General features: G+C 34.6%; 1 protein-coding gene across 11 annotated transcripts in view; it reads left to right on the top strand.

Moving 5' to 3' along the window:
- The window catches only part of LOC143225983 (uncharacterized protein C19orf47), a 46,368-nt gene that overhangs the window by 19,857 nt on the left and 7,176 nt on the right, over nucleotides 1–19,335 (top strand). For all 11 annotated transcript variants that reach the window (XM_076456280.1, XM_076456290.1, XM_076456287.1 and 8 more), the window contains 2 exons: nucleotides 10,113–10,289; nucleotides 17,146–17,216. In XM_076456280.1, coding sequence (XP_076312395.1) covers nucleotides 10,113–10,289; nucleotides 17,146–17,216 — 248 coding nt within the window. The remainder of the gene's footprint in view (nucleotides 1–10,112; nucleotides 10,290–17,145; nucleotides 17,217–19,335) is intronic.

The raw sequence follows: 19,335 nt of genomic DNA, 5'->3' as shown, positions 1-19,335 counted from the left end.
ATCTCTGGAGAAGAAAGGCCCACGTATCGAAAGCTTTCAAGTTATAAGGGTTTTTTATCATTTTATATTAAGACTTCTTGAACCTACGTAATCTTCTGACGTCATGAATGGATCTGAAGATGCAAATTATAGACATCAAGTGACCACATCATATGCATAAAATATAACATCTACTGTTTTTCTTTGAAATCACTTAGAATAACTTATAGTCAATACTTAAATATTACAATGGTAGAAATGGTATGTTATAAATAAAAACTTTCTATGCTACTATATTGTAACTGTTCATAGTAAGTTTCAGAGTGCATCAGTGTAAAGTCCTTCATTTAAAGCATCTTAGAGTGAACAAGCATGTAGGTTCAGTTCAATAATTAATTTTTTATGTAAGTTGTTTTTCCTATTATACAGCTGCATAGCTTGGTAAATCATCTTCTCTATACTTTTCTGATGCAATAAATGTGAAGTACCTCATATCATAAGGCACTAACCAAATATAATTATATAATGATCCTGAAAACAAAAATAACCATAATAAAAAATTTTAGTTTTTTATATGAATTTATGCCATTGTGAGAAAAAAAACTTGTAATAAAAGTTATTTATATGTTTTAATCTTTTCTGTATGAAATGTAATTTACATAAAAATTGGTGTTTCCTACATTATAGGATTCTTCTTGGCTAAGATAGTGCTTGGTTACATGAATAAAATACTAGCATGCCTATCTTTATAATTTCATATTGTTTTAATTGAGTTTTTCTATTTTCTAATAAAATAAACACATGGTTCATTAGCTTCATTTTGTGTTTAATTTCATGTGTATTTGCTTATTAAACCATTTAGTAGCCACTGGAAGAATTCCAAATTTCAATTGTATGACATATATGCACGAACTTAACTGATGTAGAGATGCATAGCAAAAAAATAATCACAGTGAGGATTCATACCTCATTATGGCTTAAAGTAAACACAAGGTTTAAATGTTCATGGAATATGTTTATATGTGATATGATTTAATTCTAAAACTTAAATTTTCTTAAAATTGCAATTTGTACAAGTATATAGTGTATAGATGAACAATTTCTGCATATGGAGGACTCCTGAAACATTATTACCTGAGGTTACACACAGAAAATTAGATCTACAAATAAAAAAGTCTTTTTTTTGATAAAATTAATGAAGTACATGAATGTTTCATCTTGAAAGCATAAATGTGTTCTAGCTTAATGGTTTGGAAACCATTCAAAAGCCCCAGTTTCCCTCACAGTTATAATTATGTATAGTATACTAAAATTGAATTGTTTTCATTTTGTTTGCAATATCTGTTGTGCTGTTAACCTTTTTTGGTGATCAATTTTGGGAGATGTTTGTATGATTTTGACAAATGCATCAAGATATCTGTTGCACTGCATTTACTTTCTCAAAGTCCCCTGCTGTGACAGTGATAAGTATTTGGATTTACAATACCCAAATCAGGAATTCTATTTTTCTCAGTGGACACAGCAGCCAGCCTGATGTGGCTTTGCTATAATAACAGACACACAGATATTTTCACAAGTTTCATAGAGAATCGTATGGCCAGTATGTATGTTCTTGCCATACCAAATGTCACATAAACCAAATCTGACACACACAACACTTTTGTAAGATAAATTTGCAGGTGTGAAATTACCAAATTTCCCATCAGGTATGGAGCATTGCACCTTTGTTTCTAGAAAGGACTATTTTTTCCCTGTACCTGGTGAGGGGACCTTCCAGAGAAGGTTCTGTTCTTTCATTTTACCTTCTCTGAGATCTAAATATCCACTCACATGTTTGCCATGTGTGGTGGCCCGTGAAGGGGAGGACAGAATCTTGGTGGTTGAGGAGTCCAACTTTAACACACCACTTTGGGCTTGAATTCCTGTACACAGGTGGCCTTAGGGTGGCCCCCCTAGGTTCAATCAGCTGATTCACTTGGGTTAGGGTCAACCAACTACCAGTGTTGTATGTTCTCAACAAGTGTTGTAGACATTGCATCTGATGCTGGTGTTTGGGTATAGTGCTCACGAAACCCTGGCATTGCTGCATTGTCCTTGTTTGACATTATAGCGCATCCTCTCATGAGGCTCCATGGTGGGTGGGGTCAGTGGGCACTGAAATAGTCCTTTTCTTATTATGGATCCTCCAAATAAAAACTTAAATAAAACAGTGAAAAAGCAGTCCATAGGTAAATGACCACATCTCGAAGATTCTGAGCAGCAATTTTCAATGTCTGTAACACCTGTTGTACCTCATTTTCTTATACTACATCCTCTTTCAGACAAACCTTTAGGGCAGATGTCTCCCTTTTTCATTCAGAAAGGACTGGAGGGACTTGCTGGCTCTCCAAAGTCATAAAGCTTTGCTCTGGTGACATACTGGTGGAAACATCTGCATCTCAATACAGTGAACTCCTCTTGCATTCAAAGGCAGTTGGGGATATACCTATTGAGGTTACACATCATGCTACTTTCAATTCTTCAAGAGGAGTTATTGTTGAGAGGGATTTTAAGAACATCCCCGAGTCCAAGATTCTTGCTGGTTTCTCCACCCAAGGAGTTTCTGCAGTGAGCTGAATCTCTACCCGTAAAATGGAATTATGATGTAAACTAATGTTTGCATTTTGACATTTACATCACCACATCCACCTGCCACAATCAAGGCAGATTACCTTAATTGCAAGGTATGGCTATATGTTCCAAATCCTCTCTGACATTTCCAGTGTCAGAGGTTTGGTCACCAGAAGATGTCATGTGGTGGTTCTTTTATGTGTGCTCATTCCCGTAGCAAGGACCACAATGCCTATGAGTGTGAAATGGACCCTCATTGCATTAATTGCATTGGCTCTCACCTGTCCTACTTTTGTCTTGCCCTAAATGGTTGGAAGAGAAAGAGATGCATCATTTGAAAACGATTCAAAACATTACTAACTCTGAGGCTCGAAAGTTGCTGTCCACCACTTCATATCAAACGTATGTTGCTGCACTTCATTCAATTACTACAGTGGGAGTGCAGAAGGATCTTTCTGTGCCTCTGAAAGAATTGTTCTCAAACCAAATGAAAACTCTTTTGATCTCCATGGTTCAAAAAGTTGATGAATCAACTTCAACACCCACCTCTGTCCTTAACATACATTCCAGCAAATCCAAAGATCCACTTCCTTTGGTTCTGGATACAGCTATTTCCTCATGTACATCTTCTTCTCCAACCCCAAGATGCAAATTGATCATTTGTTCATGTCCTCAGTCACTGGAATCCTCTTCCAACAGCAAAGGCCTACCCAGTCGACCCAGGGCAGGATCTATGGAGGTCAATAGACCTGTCTCAAAAAAGGACGTCGCCCTAAACATAAGGGATCTCCACTCAATTTCCCTTCACATAATTAAACATGGCCACCTTGATACAATGGAACTGTCGAGGTTTACGTTCTAATCTAGATGACATCAAAACACTGATTGTTTCCTCCCATTCTGTATGTCTTTCCTTTCAGGAAACATTTCTGAAACCTGCTGATACAGTCACCTTTCAGTGGTTTTCTTTGTATAGAAATAACAAGCTGTGTGATGGACAAATGCATGGAGGGGTGGCACTATTGGTTGATCAAGATATGCCCACACTGTCTTTGCCACTCAACACATCCTTGGAGGCCATAGCCATCTGTGTTTCTTTGGGTTGTAACATAACTGTTTGTTCTCTCTACCTATCACCTGGAAAGACCTATGATCAATCAGATCTGCGTGCTTTCATTGGACAGTTGCCATCTCCCTTTTTAATCTTGAGATACTTTAATGGACATCATCCCCTCTGGAGAAGTGTTGATATTGATTGGAGGGGTCACTCCGTAGAGCGTATGCTCTCTGATCACAACCTTTCTCTTTTTCCAAGGATCACATCCTTGGAGGCCATAGCCATCTGTGTTTCTTTGGGTTGTAACATAACTGTTTGTTCTCTCTACCTATCACCTGGAAAGACCTATGATCAATCAGATCTGCGTGCTTTCATTGGACAGATGCTATCTCCCTTTTTAATCTTGAGATACTTTAATGGACATCATCCCCTCTGGAGAAGTGTTGATATTGATTGGAGGGGTCACTCCGTAGAGTGTATGCTCTCTGATCACAACCTTTCTCTTTTCAATAGCGATTCTTCTACTTATTTTCATGCACCTAGTCAGTCCAGCAGAACATATTTCCTGATGCCTGGTATCAGGCTATTGTCCTACCTTTCTCTAAGCCTGTGAAGGATCCCAAAATTCCTTCAAACTACCATCCCATTGGGTTGGCAAGCTGTCTCTGTAAACCTTCGAGAGGATGGTTAATTCTCATCTTGTTTGGTTCCTCAAATTAAACAACCTCCTCTCGCCCACCCAGTGTGAGTTCCAATGACAGCACTCCACCACGGACCATCTGATCAGACTTGAAATGTCAATCAGAGAAGCCTATCTCAAATGACAACATCTTTTATCAATAATCTTTGCCTTGAGAAGGCTTATGATACAACATGGAGGTATGTCATTTTGCAAGACCTCCAAATATATGGGTTACATGGCCATTTGCCCATTTTTATTAAAAATTTTGTAATGGACAGGAAATTCCAAATTCGTGTGGGTTCAATACTTTCCCATTCTTTTCTACAGCAACTTGGAGTCCCTTTGGGCTGTGTCTTGAGTGTCACACTTTTCAGAATAAAGATTAATGTCATCACTGAACAACTCCCTGTTACTGTTGCAAACAAGCTCTATGTCAAGGACTTTCACATCTCATGTCAGTTGTCAAGCATGAGGTATATTGAGCAGCAGCTAGAGACTGCCCTTAATCATTTACTGAAGTTGACCACAGCAAATGATTTTAACTTCTGTCTTTCTAAAACCATTTGCATGCATTTTTGCTCCCAATTGGGGTATTCACCCTGATCCTGAACTCTGTATCAGTGAAGTTGTGCTACCTGTAGTCCACATATCAAGCAGCTACAGGTCAAATGTACAAGAGCACTGAACATCCTCTGTGTTCTCTCTTCCACTCTTGCTAGAGATATATCGTGCTCTTATTATCCACTCAACAATGGATTACTGGCCTATGGCTCTGCCAGGACCTCAGCATAAAAGAAGCTGGACCCTATTCATCATCAAGGACTTTGGCTCTGCACCACGGCTTTCCACACTTCTCCAGTTCAGAGCTTATACATAATATCATGAACCTTATTTGCACCTCTGCAATTTGTAGCTGTCTTTATTATTTGCTTCAAAACTTTGTTCCTTACCAAAGCATTCCACCTGGGGTTGTGTTTTCCTTCTTTGCCATTGCTCATATCCAGACACAGTTGGATGAATTGGGTCTGTCCTTGAATAATATTGCTGTATCCATTGGTCAGCCTAACTCACCATGGCTTCTTACAGTTCCCAAATGTGATCTGTCTTTAAGTCATCTGAGAAAAGCAGACACTCCCAATTGGAAATACTCTCTGTTATTTGCTGAGCATCTTTCAAACATCCTTCCATTACTGTTTATACAGATGGATTAAAATTAGGTGACTGTATGGGCTCTGCCATGGTTTGTTGTGGTTCAGTAGTTGTGTTCAGAATCCCCGCTACAGCTTCTGTGTTCACTGCTGAACTGTATGCCATTTCTCTTGCCCAAGTTCACATTGAAGCTAAGCAGTACTAAAATTGCACTATTTATACTGACTCACTTAGTTCTCTACTGGCCCTGGAATTGCTTCACATTAGTTCACGCTCTGTTCTCGCCAATATTCAAAACCTACTGGCCCATTTCTCTTTAACATCTACTTCTATCCAGTTTTTCTGGATACTGGGCCACGTTGGTATGTGCAGGAATGAGCTCGCTGACACTGGAGCTATATCTATCTGCTCTGGCACTGTCACTGCTGTGTCTGTTCCATACATGGACTATGGTCCTGTATTCAGGGCTCAGCTCCATGCCAGTTGGCAATCAACTTGGAGTGAGCAACAAAAAAACAAGCTTTTTAAAATAAACCCCTCTATTGGACTTTAGCCATCTTGCTACCATAAGTATAGGAAAGAGGCAGTTCTTCTGACTAGACTATGCACTGGTCACTTTTTTTAACTCATCGTTTTCTTTTATCTGAATAACACTCAGGTCACAGTAAGCCACATTTTATTGTCATTCTGACTTTCAATGGTGGCATCATTTTAAACATGTTCTGTCCCAAGGTTTATCCTTAACTTTAGACAATTGGCAATTGTGAGACTGTTCATCTCAGAAATGTTTTTAGTTTTTTTAAAGGCCACTAATCTTTTTAATGCTATTTAAGTTTTTAATTCATACATTAGACCTTTTTTAATATGATCCCCCTTTTAAAAGTCAAATTACATCTAGTTTCATTTGAAATTAGAAAATGGTCGTAACATCAAATAACTCGAAACCAGGACTGGAAAGTCCATCTTCAGGTGATTAATGCTGATGTTTGAACCACACGTTATTCATCCTAGCAAGTTATATTTAAACTTTTGCTTTAAGTCTTTTAAAACTTTTATTACTTTACTTGCTGAAAAAGTCCATAACGTTAAATGACTGGGAAGGCCAACTTCAGGTGACTAATGGTGGTTTTTGAACTTACCTGTTAATCTTCCTGTCGAGTTATGATAATGACAATTACGTTACAGAAAGTCCTTTACAACTTATATTACTGTAGTTTTTCTCTTACTGCTGTAGACTAGATATAAGCATTGGTTTTAATACTATTTATGTCATTTTTTTAACTTTGTTTTGTTTTTCCTTAATTTCCTTTTATGAAATTTACTAATTTTACTTTAATTTTAAATTTTGATGGGATGTTTGGTGTGGATAGCCTAGTTGCTTTGTGCCATAAAATGCCAAACCAACCAACCATTTGTCCCTGATCACACTTCTGAACAGCTACCCTGTACACAGTAATGAGTGTTCAGTTTTATACTCTACAATTTATGAATATGTTGATTATTTATGTTGCTCAATTGAAAATATGAAAATTATTATAAAATTGACACAGATTATGTCTGAACAATTTAGGTTTCTGCATTTACAAGCAAAAACAAAATGTTGAGAATAGAAGTGACAGTTTTTGTCGATCAAAATTGCTTCAGTATAGCCTTTGCTCTCTTTATCAAAATCTATTTCACTAAAGTTCTACTATTTTTATGAAGTGGTTAGTTCCTATTTTCACCTTCATTTCTTCAATAGTGTAACATTTATTTTTTATACACTTTGAGGTTTAAAAATATTTTTACAGGCCATTATTTAGACTTTCTAGGCACACGGTATCATTTGTTAAGCAACAAGAAAGAAACTGAGTGTAGAAATACAGACTTTAATTAGCAGCCAGCCACTGATTATGCAATCATGTGAAAGATATACAAATGATGTTTCCTTAATTTGGGGCCTTTTATTACTTGCCACAAAAATTACAATTTTTTTTATGAATGGAAACTTGCAAGACTGTTTCATCTGATAAGAAAACCCTCATAACATTTAATTATTGCTCACCTTTAATTCTTCATTGTTGAAGTAATGAATACATTAATTTAATGATTTATTGACAAAATATGTTAGAAAAGTGGCAAAGATATTACCACCATTCTATGACATCATCCATACCAACCGACAAAATACTGTACTGTATGTCTGGCTCTTTGTATATTTGGTTAAAATAATACAAGAGTTAATACATTAATCTATAATAATCATTTATAAGATAATACATAACATTTGAAAGCTTAAAAAGTAGTTACATATGACCTAAGAAGTAAGTGTTTTAAAGTGTTACAATAAAATAGAATAATTACAAACTGTTATGTATACTGTGAAAATCCTAACTGATCAACCAATGAAATGTATCCATTGTCTGAGGCCAAAATTGCACTACTGAATTAATATAAAAGAAAAAAAGTTGTATTTATTTAATTTTATACATAAATTTTGATTTTGTCTTGACTTTAGCTTTCTCTGAATGAAAACAGTTGTGTTCCTGAATTTCCTAAAATTTTACTTAGCATAATGCAATGCTCAAAAATCCTAAAGGTCAAAGTAAATATAATTCTGAGCAAAAAGGCACCAGATTCAACCTTTTTAAAACTTCAATATGCATGTAACCTAATTGGTTTTAACCAATCAGTTTCTACACCTAGGTTGCCATACTTCTATATAAACTGTCCATATCTCTGCTTTAAGAATCTGTAGGATAGTGATGTAAACATATAATAAAAGCTCTTTTTCTATTCTTTTCAATAATATAAATCAATATGGCTTCCAGTACAGCAGAAACTTGCCTCTGCAAAATTAGAAAAAAATAAAACCTTATGTTGGCAGTATGTTGCCAGAAGAAAATATCTTTGTAAATACGTTCCACTACAATTACAGTCTTGATTTTTGTAAGGCTTGTATTATGGTAGAAAAGTAACTTTTTTGGGTGTGTGTGGAACTAGATCAGTTTGAGAAGTATTACACTTGGTTAAGTCGTTTTGCACTTTATCATACCAAATTTTACTTTTCCAACAAGGTCTCTGTTTTTAGACTATGTTTACATTAGGTCTTTTCCACATAAGTAACTGCTGGAATAGGTAAAGACAGTCATGAAAGAAATGTAAACAAACTTGTATAAATTAATATGAAAAAGCTTGTAAAATTTATTAAACATAGTAAATATAATCTGGTTAACAGTTGAAAAAGTTGGCTTACTTATAATTTGAACACTGTAAAAATGTTTTATTGGACACTAGATATCGTAAATACAGGGAAACTGCATATGGTGTTTCTCAAATCAGAACAAAAATACAATATCTAATTTTATAATATATATATATTAGTTTGTTATAACCTAAAAAATAGGCCAAAACAAAAATGCTGCACTAATTGAAAAGATCTCGGGATGCAAGCTATAATGTGGGATTATAAAATGTACCCTAGGTTTTGGAGGTGACTAAAAATGTAGGACCCACATTGTACTGGGGATACACCATCTATCAGTCTTAACCTCCATTTGCCAGTCTTGTATAAGAAATAAAAGAGTAGTAATAGCAAATGTTTAACAACTTGGCACTATTTTATGCAGATGTACATCTTGCTGTATATAAAGGCTTGTTTAGAACATTATAGTCACAGTAGACTCAGTGAATGGGTGGTGGTTGGAAGATACACTAGTTTGTTTGGATAGTTGGATGTGATGCTTCATGCTGGTATAGTATGTTTGCTGTGTTGTCATTTTTGTGCCTTTCAACTATACTGGGTGCTGGAGTGCTAACTTCAAGAGGTAAGTTTTCAACTTACTTACCCCCAAATGGTAGTATCTTATTTCCTTATTTTTATTTCAATTATTTTTTTCTTCTTTACTTGAGAGAGCAGTCACCTACCCACAAATGTCTGCAGGTAGTGAAGGGTGATATAGATGTGGGACATTGTGGGTTTGAGCACCCATGTCTTGCTCTCCTGATTTCTATATCTATTGCTACTCCTTTGTTTCTTATGTGAGACTGGCAAATGGAGGTTAAAACTGATAGATGTTGTATCCCCAGTGCAAAGTGGGTCTTACTTCTACAGTCACCTCCAATACCAAGGGTTCATTTTATAATCCCACATCATAGCTTGAACCCTGGGATCTTTTCAATTAGTTCAGCATTTTTTGTTTAATTTATTTTTGTTTCAGCTTGTTTTTAGGTTGTAACAAACTAATATATATATATTTTATAAAACTAGATATTGTATTTTTGTTTTGATTTGAAAAACACCACATGTAGTTTCCCTGTGTTTATGACATATTTAGTGTCCAATAAAACATTGAGCCACATCTCTACATGTTGAGGAGATGCAGTGTTATAGTAGAGCTAATATGCTTGTTTTGCAAGAGGCTTATTTTTAATGTAAAATCTACATAATAGATTTTTTTTGTGAAGGAATGTGTTCTTTATGAAATTATCTTTTGATTAATTACAGAAAAAATACTATTTATTTTACTTAAATTGTGCGTAATGATGGTAACCAACAATTTTTGTAACTGTTTTTTTTTCTTTAGTGAAGATAATAGTTTTATCTTGTGTTTAGTGTGATCATATTTTGTTCTAAGTGTAATTTCAAATTTCTAGGTGTAACACCATTAAAGTTATCCATAAAAAGAAAGAGTGGGGAAGAAGCACCAGTTCCAAAGGTTAGACGAGTACTCCCAGAACATGAAGGTGGATACAAGATTAAAATGCCTACTGGAACTACAGAGAAAACCAGAAACATTCTTCAGAAGCAAGGTTTAGCTGGAGTTGGATTGTGTGAGTTTTTCTTGATTTACAGAAAATTTAACAAAAGGTATATTTAATTATACATGTATATATAAATAAATGTAGTTTCACAGAGAGAGCAAAAGAATAAACTTAGCCACAAAACAAACATTAAAATCTGGGCACAAATTATGAGGCGAGTCATTATGTAATATACCTTGGTTTTTGAACTATCTGCTCACAAAAACTGATAAATAAATAATATAAAAACAATAATAGGAAACTTGTATTTACTGTCTTGCTTTTTATTACTATATTGCCCATACAGTTTCCTTCAAGGATTCCTATTCCTGGATTACCTTCTTCCTCTTGAGAGCTTTCACCCTTCTCAGTTGGATTTGTTGTTTCTTCCTGTTGGCTTTTTCCTCTTGTGCCCTTTCCCATTTTCCATTTTACCTCATGTACAATTCCTCTCTTCACCTTTTCCTTTGCTTCTCATGTCAGTCAGCCTTTGGAGGATATTCTCTGATCAAACATGTTGACCACAACTCTGAAGTTTATCTCCTATTATCACTATTGCATCATGATTTCTGCATTTTTGAGATGTTGCCTACCACCTGTGGTTATACTTGACACTTCAGTATAGCTATGACACGAGGTAAGTCTTTATTTATGCTTTCTTTTGTTACAGGGGACCCTTGCTTCAACTTCATGTCTTGGATCTTGCTCTATGGTGAGTGGTGCCTAGCCAGGTATTCTTTAACAACAAAATCAACACTGTATGCCATGTTGAGCATATTCTTCCTCCATTGTCTCTGCACAGTCATCATAAAGATGGGGTGTCTCACAAGATCACTGAAAGTTTTCTACCATGTGATAGTTGCTTCATAAATATGTCTGTTCTGGACCATACCACCCATGGATGGCATGGGTAAAGCAGAAGAGGACCCCATCCCTGCCATACATTGAGTGAAGAACTCAGTATGGTCTCCCTTTCTTCCTCTCCCCTCATCCTCAAATGGAGTATAGTAATTCTTGCCACATTCCTGTTCCAAACCACTAAGGTGGTGGACCATGGACGTTTTCTCCCAAATAGTTGGCTTTACCAATTCTGTCAAGAGTGAGGTTGTTGTTTTCTACTCTTGTAAATGCAACATGGCCTCCAATGGCATTGATCTGTCTTGTTAAATATGGATGTAAGCTCCTGATATTGTTTATGCTTTCACCATGGTTGATCCATTTCCAAACTTGATGACGTGACATTCATGTACTGTTCACTTACACATGTTTTTACACATTCCATATCTCCTGGAGTTGAATTTTCCATCACACGTGCAGTTCACTCCTTTGATTTGGTGTCTTTTTTCTGTAGAGGATGTTTTCGATTAGAGTTAACCAGTCTGCCTAAGTCCTTATACAAATTGTATCTATCCTTTCATTGCCAAATGGCTAGTTCAAGGTTGTTGTATGGTGTTGATCTTATTGTAGTTCCCAGGTGTTGATGCAAGTCTTAATCACCAGTTCTTGGGTTGGAGGTAAAGATGGTATGGTCCTCATCCTATATTTGTGGGATGTCAGTTCCCCTTAGAGGAGGTTTTTGGATGCTGTTGAATTACCAAATATGGTCCAACTCATTCTAGCCAATCTGCACCTCATGTTTTCCATCCTTGTGTTCCCAAAATTATTCACAAGGGTGAAGAGTATACTTGGTTCAGAAGTGGTGCAATCCCTCATTTTTTACTCTGGATATCCTTCTCTTCCTTGATCAATAGTATCTTTTAGACACTTTCAGGGATGCTTCTGGTCCTTCCTCCTTCTCATTGTGGAATTCTAGCTAATCTTTAGAGATGAAGTAAGTACTATTGGAAGTTATAATTTTTCTTCCCTGAAAATATACTCCCAATATGAAATTACTTCATCTCACACTTCCCACCCTTCCTCCTAACTTTTTTGGTGCTCAGTCCTTCAGCCAAATTTAAATGAGGGTTCAGTAGAGGAGCCACATGCATCACATAAGAATGTTATGCTCATATCAGTTAATCATTGATGCATGACCATTTGTATGAGAGGCATTTTGGAACCTTCCAATTCCAACAGGGAGGGGGGTGTTGTAGGCTTGTGGCAAACATAAAGAAAAAGTTTGCACATAGAGGGCACCATTGAATGAAAATAGCTAATCATGTTTGCAGAGGTGAGTGTCTATACATTTTCAGTGCAGGGAAATTATAACTTTGAAAATAGGAAAGGAAAAGGCAGAACACCTAAATTTAGTGATACTGATGTTAAGTATCTTCCTTTATGCAGCTTTCAGGACAGAAGGAAGTTTGCCACTGGTCTCAAGCATGAGATAAATGATCATGTACCATATGACAGACAATGTCCAGAGATGCAGTATCAAGAAGACTCAACGAGAATGAAATATTTGGTTGTGTAGCAGCTTAAAAAGCTTTTATTTGATTTCCAAATATTATCAAGAGATTGAAATTTGCTAAAAAGTACAAAAATTGGACTGTTGGTAATTGGAAAAGGATGTTATCAATGGATGAGTCCAAGTTTGAAATATTTAGTTGAAAATATAGGTTGTATGTCTGGCAGAAGAAAGGTAAAAGAAATTTACCTCACTGTATAGCATGTATTGTGTAGCATGGGGGAGGCAGTGTGATGATTTGAGGGTTTTTTTCTGCTGAGACAGAGGGAGATATTTGCAAATAGATGGAACAGTGGGCCAGCACAAGGACCATCAGATACTGATCTGTCATGGTATGCCCAGTGAATTATGTATTATTAGCAAAGGACTCTACAACCAAGAAGACAATGACCCAAACACTCATCCAACCTATGCAGAAATTCCTTAGTTAAGAAAGAAACTTTTGGAGTCATTAAAATAATGCAATGACCCCCACAAAGTCACAATTTCAACCCAGTGAGCAGGTCTGGGATTTGATAGATCAAAACTTGACAAATGAGAAGTTACTTCTAAAGAAACTTTATGAGAGAATATTATGGATATATGGAGTAAAATCCCAAAGGAAAATTTTGATTAAATATGTTGTAGCAATGCTTGAAAGACTGTCTGCATTACTAAACCTAAAAGGGGACATACAAAATTTTAACTATTTGCTCCACTAAAGCACTACTGCAGAGTTTCTATGGTACTAAATATGAAGATTAATAAAATTTTGATGTTTCTCCTGTGACTTCCCTTCCATTGTTCTTTGAAAGTAACATGAAATATAATTTTTGTTTTCATCCTAACACTTTTGCACAATAGTGTAATTCTGATTATCTCTCCTCCAATACATTTTAGAAATTATTTTTATTGTGTATAATTCTGTTTATATCACTTTTCAAATTTATATATATACTTTTATAGTCATTATAAAATAAAGTATAATTAGTCTGAATTTTTTTAATCGAAACCATCAAAAATCAGTTTTTATAATAATATATTATTATCAGATATTGAGAATTGTGCATTGCTCAGATTGTATAAAGCCTAAGAAACTACATGCAAGTGGAGAATGGGAGATACAGTAATAATTATAGTTGAGGTTAGTAGAGTAATATCTTAATATCTTGGTAATTGTGATGTCCATACATTATATTGAGGCTGGAATGCTATCTTTAAGGACAGTTTTGCTGTCTCCGCAGTTGATGCATTAAAATCTAATCATTTATTTCTTACAGTTAGTCTTATTTTATCTCATTTATTTATTTAATTTTTGTGTATTGGATGTTCACTCCAAACTCTCTCCTCTCTCTCTCTTTTTTTTCCAATCCTGATCATCCTTTGTGTCCTGTATAGACTGTCTGTTGACATCTTGCTCATACTGCCCTTTTGCATGGAAACCACTATTCACTATTCTTTTAAAGACTTCTTCCCTTCCACTGTAATTGGTTGGATTTTCCAGCTCCTCTGTTCTGCTTATTCTTCATTGAGTGAGTTTGACAACACTCTCTTTTGTGTCTCTTCCCGCAAGATTCACAGCAATGTGTCTGCAAACTCACAATACTAGAATCTGGGTTTCCATACTACCCGTGGTGGGTAGATTATGTAGCTTTGTTCTTAATTACAAACAAAAATATTACAGCCTTTGAAAAAGATCATACAGGCTAATATGTGCACTACACCTAATACATTCATTTTATTTTACTTACATCTTTAGGAGGTTTCCTGTAACTCTGGTTTATTCCTCCCTCCAATAACCATACTGCAGTCTACCCAGAGGCTCTAGTATGGTGAGTTTTTTTCAGTTATTTTCATGTCATTCATTTCATGACATCTTTGTGTATATACCATCATAATTTCTATACACATTCCAATAAACTGTAAGTTCCTAAACTACAACAAAATGAAAACAGACAGCAGCAAGTGTGGTCCTACCCTTACACATGGCTGACACTTACAGTGTTTAGTCCTACTAACTCATTGCACTGTCTCAGAGGGAATCCATTTCCATATGATTATGTCTGATTCACTCAGTCTTCAGCATTGACTACACTGTGTATTCCTCTCCCATCTCTCTTTTTTTGTTCTAGTGGAGCACAATAAAACCTTTACTTCCCCAGCCCCAAACCATTAGGGAGGTTAATATGGAACTTTCTCTCAGTAATAAGAAACCTGTTGTTGGGCCTGTCTGTCATTTGAAATATAGGACTGGAGTGTTCACTGTAAGTGTAGTACCAGACACCCTATTATAATGTCTCCTTGGCATTTCTCAGTGAATATATCCAGCCAGATGGAACTTATATTTGTCTCAGATGAGAGTTTCTTCTCCCTCCATCTGTCATTACAATATCTATCTTATAAGTATTTCAGCAATGCAGAATAGTCTAGTCCTTGAGAAGGATATGGTCTCCTGCTGGATACTGCTTAATTAGGCAAACCCCAATCTCATGGAAGTCAGCTTTCTCTTTCTATTGTTGTTTCAGAAAGGAACATAACTTTGTAATTAGACTATAACAGAGATCATTAACCTACAGCTTTTGAACTGCATGTGGCTCTTTATAAATATTCCATCCAAAAAAATATTAAGTATAACTTCTCATTTTTCAGAATAAAATAACATTAAATATTCAATCAGGCATACAAACAGAATATCAGATTTTACTCATTATTTTAACTTTTTTAATTTTTTAAACAAAAGAAACACAATACAGTTGCACATCACACCTACTTACATTTTACATTCAGATTCCAAATCCTTTACTGCCAACACAACAATTTTCAACCAGTTACAATTTAAATTTGAAATGTAAGCAGATATGCTGAAGCTTCATTAGTCTGTTGTAAATGCAACATAACATCAGGCCAGTAGTTAGAACATGTTGCAGCTCTCTAAATATTTTGGTCTTTGAAAAAAAAAAAGGAAGAAAGACTTCTGTGAATAAATGCCATCCTCTGATCTACTCCAAACCCTCCAACTTTTTCATTGGGAGATTCTAGCTAATAGTGATGCATTGAGGTTAGTAACATTTCTAAATCAGTATTTACATCACCTAAAAATGTATTTCAGATAGATACCTTCCTGTCATACCTCACTCCCCACTTAATTTTTTTTACTTTATCAAAAATTAGCCTGTGATCATGTGATAGTGTTCATGGAGATTGGTGGAGGGCTACAGCGCTATGACAGCTATGATATAAGCTGATGCAATACATGTATATACATGTAGTGGAAGGAGTTTGTTTGAGGCATATGCAATTCCACAACAGTTTTGCACTAGGTAATTCATAGTGGTGCAGAGGAGTAAGTATCCATCTGAAATACATTTCAGGTAAGGAAAATATTAACAATTGTAATTTCTGCAGCCAGCTCTATGTACATATCAGATGTTGAAGTAAGAATGATAGTGTTAAACACAGCACATAGTATGTTCAGCATGTTCTTTTCTTTGTATGAAATTTAACATTGTTATATTTTCATAGAATGGTTCTTATTTTATTTTTTACTTATGAGTTTGTATTTCATAAACATTCAATTTTTATTTTACTACTTAAAAAACAAAAACATTATTAACTTGATGCAGCTCAAACATACATCTGTCATTCTTTGTAACATTAGTATATATATAGTATATATGTGTTTTAATACATTTTAATTGGTCAAAAAATATATTAGAGAAAAGTGGAGAAGAATAAAAAATGTTGTAGTGGAAAATATTTTTCAAACAAAGTTAATTATATAACAGTGGTTCAAGCCAACAGCTGGTGTTTCTGTGATCTAGAGTAGGGTATGCTATATTATTTATACATTGTGACTTTTGTTAATAGTATTGTTCATACTGTGAAAAATTTCAAATATCATTATGTTAGATAATATCATTAACAGTGAGAGTATTATCCAGCTAATAAAACATTATATTCTAATCTCTATAAGTATAAAAGTAAGAAAAGTATATTTAATTAGATATCTGATTATCAGGTTGATTTTTATTTTTGCTCTAAGTACATAACTTGCTGTAGTAGAAAGTTACTATTAACCAATGAAGCTGTTCAGTTTAGTGTAAAGAAGATTTGTAGAGGAATGATATGAATTATAAAGTTATTTTGGCTTATCTTTTAAATAATGAAAAAAAGTATGTGATTAGAAGTGTTTGAAATTAAGTCATGTTCTACAAAAAACCTACAATATGTTACCTGGATAAACTGTTTAGTGCACACCAATTGGCCAGATTGGCTTAGCATTTTTGGTCAGTTATATTTTCAAGTAATAGTTTATTTTTTACATTTAAATATGTGATGCTTTTTGTTCAGTTCTGTTTTTTCTGTTGAAGGATTAACTGTTTTAACTGTTATAACATTAATCATTTAACAACTAAACCTAGTGTATTTGTAGATTAAACTTTGTTATTACCTGTACAACTAAGAAAGTAATATTTTTGTAACCTTTATTTTTTTATTTAGCTAAGCGATCTGTATTTGACAGACTGGGAGAGAGTGCTGTTAGCAGCTCAACTGATCTTGCAGAACAAAAGGTATTTTCAAAACATAATTCATAAGTATTTGTGGTAGAATAAAATAGTTTTACAAGTTTTTACTTTGTTATTTTGGTATAAATGCAAAATTTCAGTCACTGTAATTCAGTCAGAGATGACTTTCTTCCTTTTAGTAAATAATGACTTTTAACTGTATCATAATTTGCAGCTTGTACATTGTTTTTAAATTTAAAAAATTGCTGTTCCTATTCATATACTTGATACACTTAAATAACTATTACAACTAATTTTTTGCTGACTGAAAATTAGATTCTAGCCACCAGAAAGCCTGTAATGGAAAAATTATGCAAAGAATAGTGCACAAATTGATATATTGTGTTCTGTGTACATAAATGTTTGTTGTTGTTTTTTTGGAATTCAATTACAATTTTTAGTGTAAATTTAGATTAAAGCTCAAGCATCCTCATTTATAAAAACAATTGTGTTATCATTTCAAATCAAAATATTCACAGGTTTTTAAAAGCTAGTATTGTTTATAATTTGTATCAACTGGCAACTTTGTTTTGAGCTTGCAAATATGTAAATAATCTGTCTTAACTGTACCTACATCATAAAAACCTCATTATTTTTTTGAGAACAAGTATAAATGTACAAAATTAATTGCTATTTTTACTTCTTTCAGACAAACTTCAGGTAATATTAAACATTAGTTAACCCCTTCATCTTAATTTTTTGATCTGTGTCCATGTCTCACATCCTGCTGCTGCAAATTTGCACTATATACATTATGTCTGTTGGTGCATTATAAAAGTGAGGATCAAATACCAGTATTCAATTAACCTTTTGTTCAAAGGATCAATGTATTGGACAGATCCTGTAATGAAGAATTAAAGTTTAATGTAATCCTGAATTATCCATTTGTATCTTTCTGAAATTTCACAAGCTTTTAGCAGATATCATACATGTCTGTTGTACACAGAAAATTAGACGTTTTAATAGAAGTACTTTTAACGTCCAATGCATAGTCAACTACACCGATATAGCCCTTACCCATACAGGGATTTTGTTTTTTTCAAATAATGACTAAAGTCCAGAAAAGGGGAATGATTTAAATCCTCAAGTCAATACATTTTGTGTGTGTGTGTGTGTGTGTGATACAATGTCTCATGCTTGTAATACCAGGTGGTAAGTAGATGGAATCTGGAAGGAGTGGGCATCCCACCAATGACAGTCACTCATATATTATCATTCAATGTATCATTATGATTGGGTGATGAAGAAAATAAAAATTGACTTATTGAAAACACTTGGAAATTTTTTCAGTACTCCTTTTCTTCTCTACCCTGTTCTGCTGCTGTAGTATCAAGGAGTAATAACTGTGTTAGTTTCATCTCTTCATCCATGAGGCACTCAAATAAATCAGCTGTAACAAGTGTCAAAACACTGTATTGTAATATTACATCAGCTGTATCTTTTTCCACTTTGTTCTTATGTCCAACAAGCAAATGCAGACAGCCAAATGGGCTGAAATAAGACCAATTAATCACAACAGTTTGCTACTGAATAAAATGATATACTATATCTTTGTCACCTTTTTAAGCAACATCACAACACAAACATAACATGCTACAAGAATACAAAGCATTTAGCACATTATATTTTCATTTTAAATATGCAGCTTACCACTTGTAAAAGTCATACATGATATGAAATCATGGAGAAACATTGTGTATCAGAGCTATATTTTGACATTTTGGTATTTTGTAGGTAGAATGATGCTACCTAAAAATTGATCACTTTTGAGAAGAATATGTAACAGTTGCTTTCCAACATAAATTATCTGTACATTTAGATCATGAAAATGTGTTCAGATTGAGGATTCAGAATTTACAAGATGGGGAAGTGCCTTGCACTTAATGGCATTGGAAAACAAAGGAATGTAGTTCAATTTTGGGTGCCAAGACCATCCAGCTGATCTACAACAAGTTGTACCAACTGTGATAAGCAAATTGCATTATCTTGTAAGAGTTGAGAATTTGAAAACATAAAAGTCAGTGCTACAAGCCATTCATATACCCTACAAAGCAAAATCACAGATTTTTGTGTGCTATTCCATGCAAGGACATATCTGCCAAGAGTTTAGGTGACAGTACTTATG

This window comes from Tachypleus tridentatus, chromosome 9, assembly GCF_004210375.1.
Source record: "Tachypleus tridentatus isolate NWPU-2018 chromosome 9, ASM421037v1, whole genome shotgun sequence".
NCBI classification, from domain to species: Eukaryota; Metazoa; Arthropoda; class Merostomata; order Xiphosura; family Limulidae; genus Tachypleus; species Tachypleus tridentatus.
Note: the sequence above shows the minus strand (reverse complement) of the source record. Positions and strands in the feature narration are given on the sequence as shown.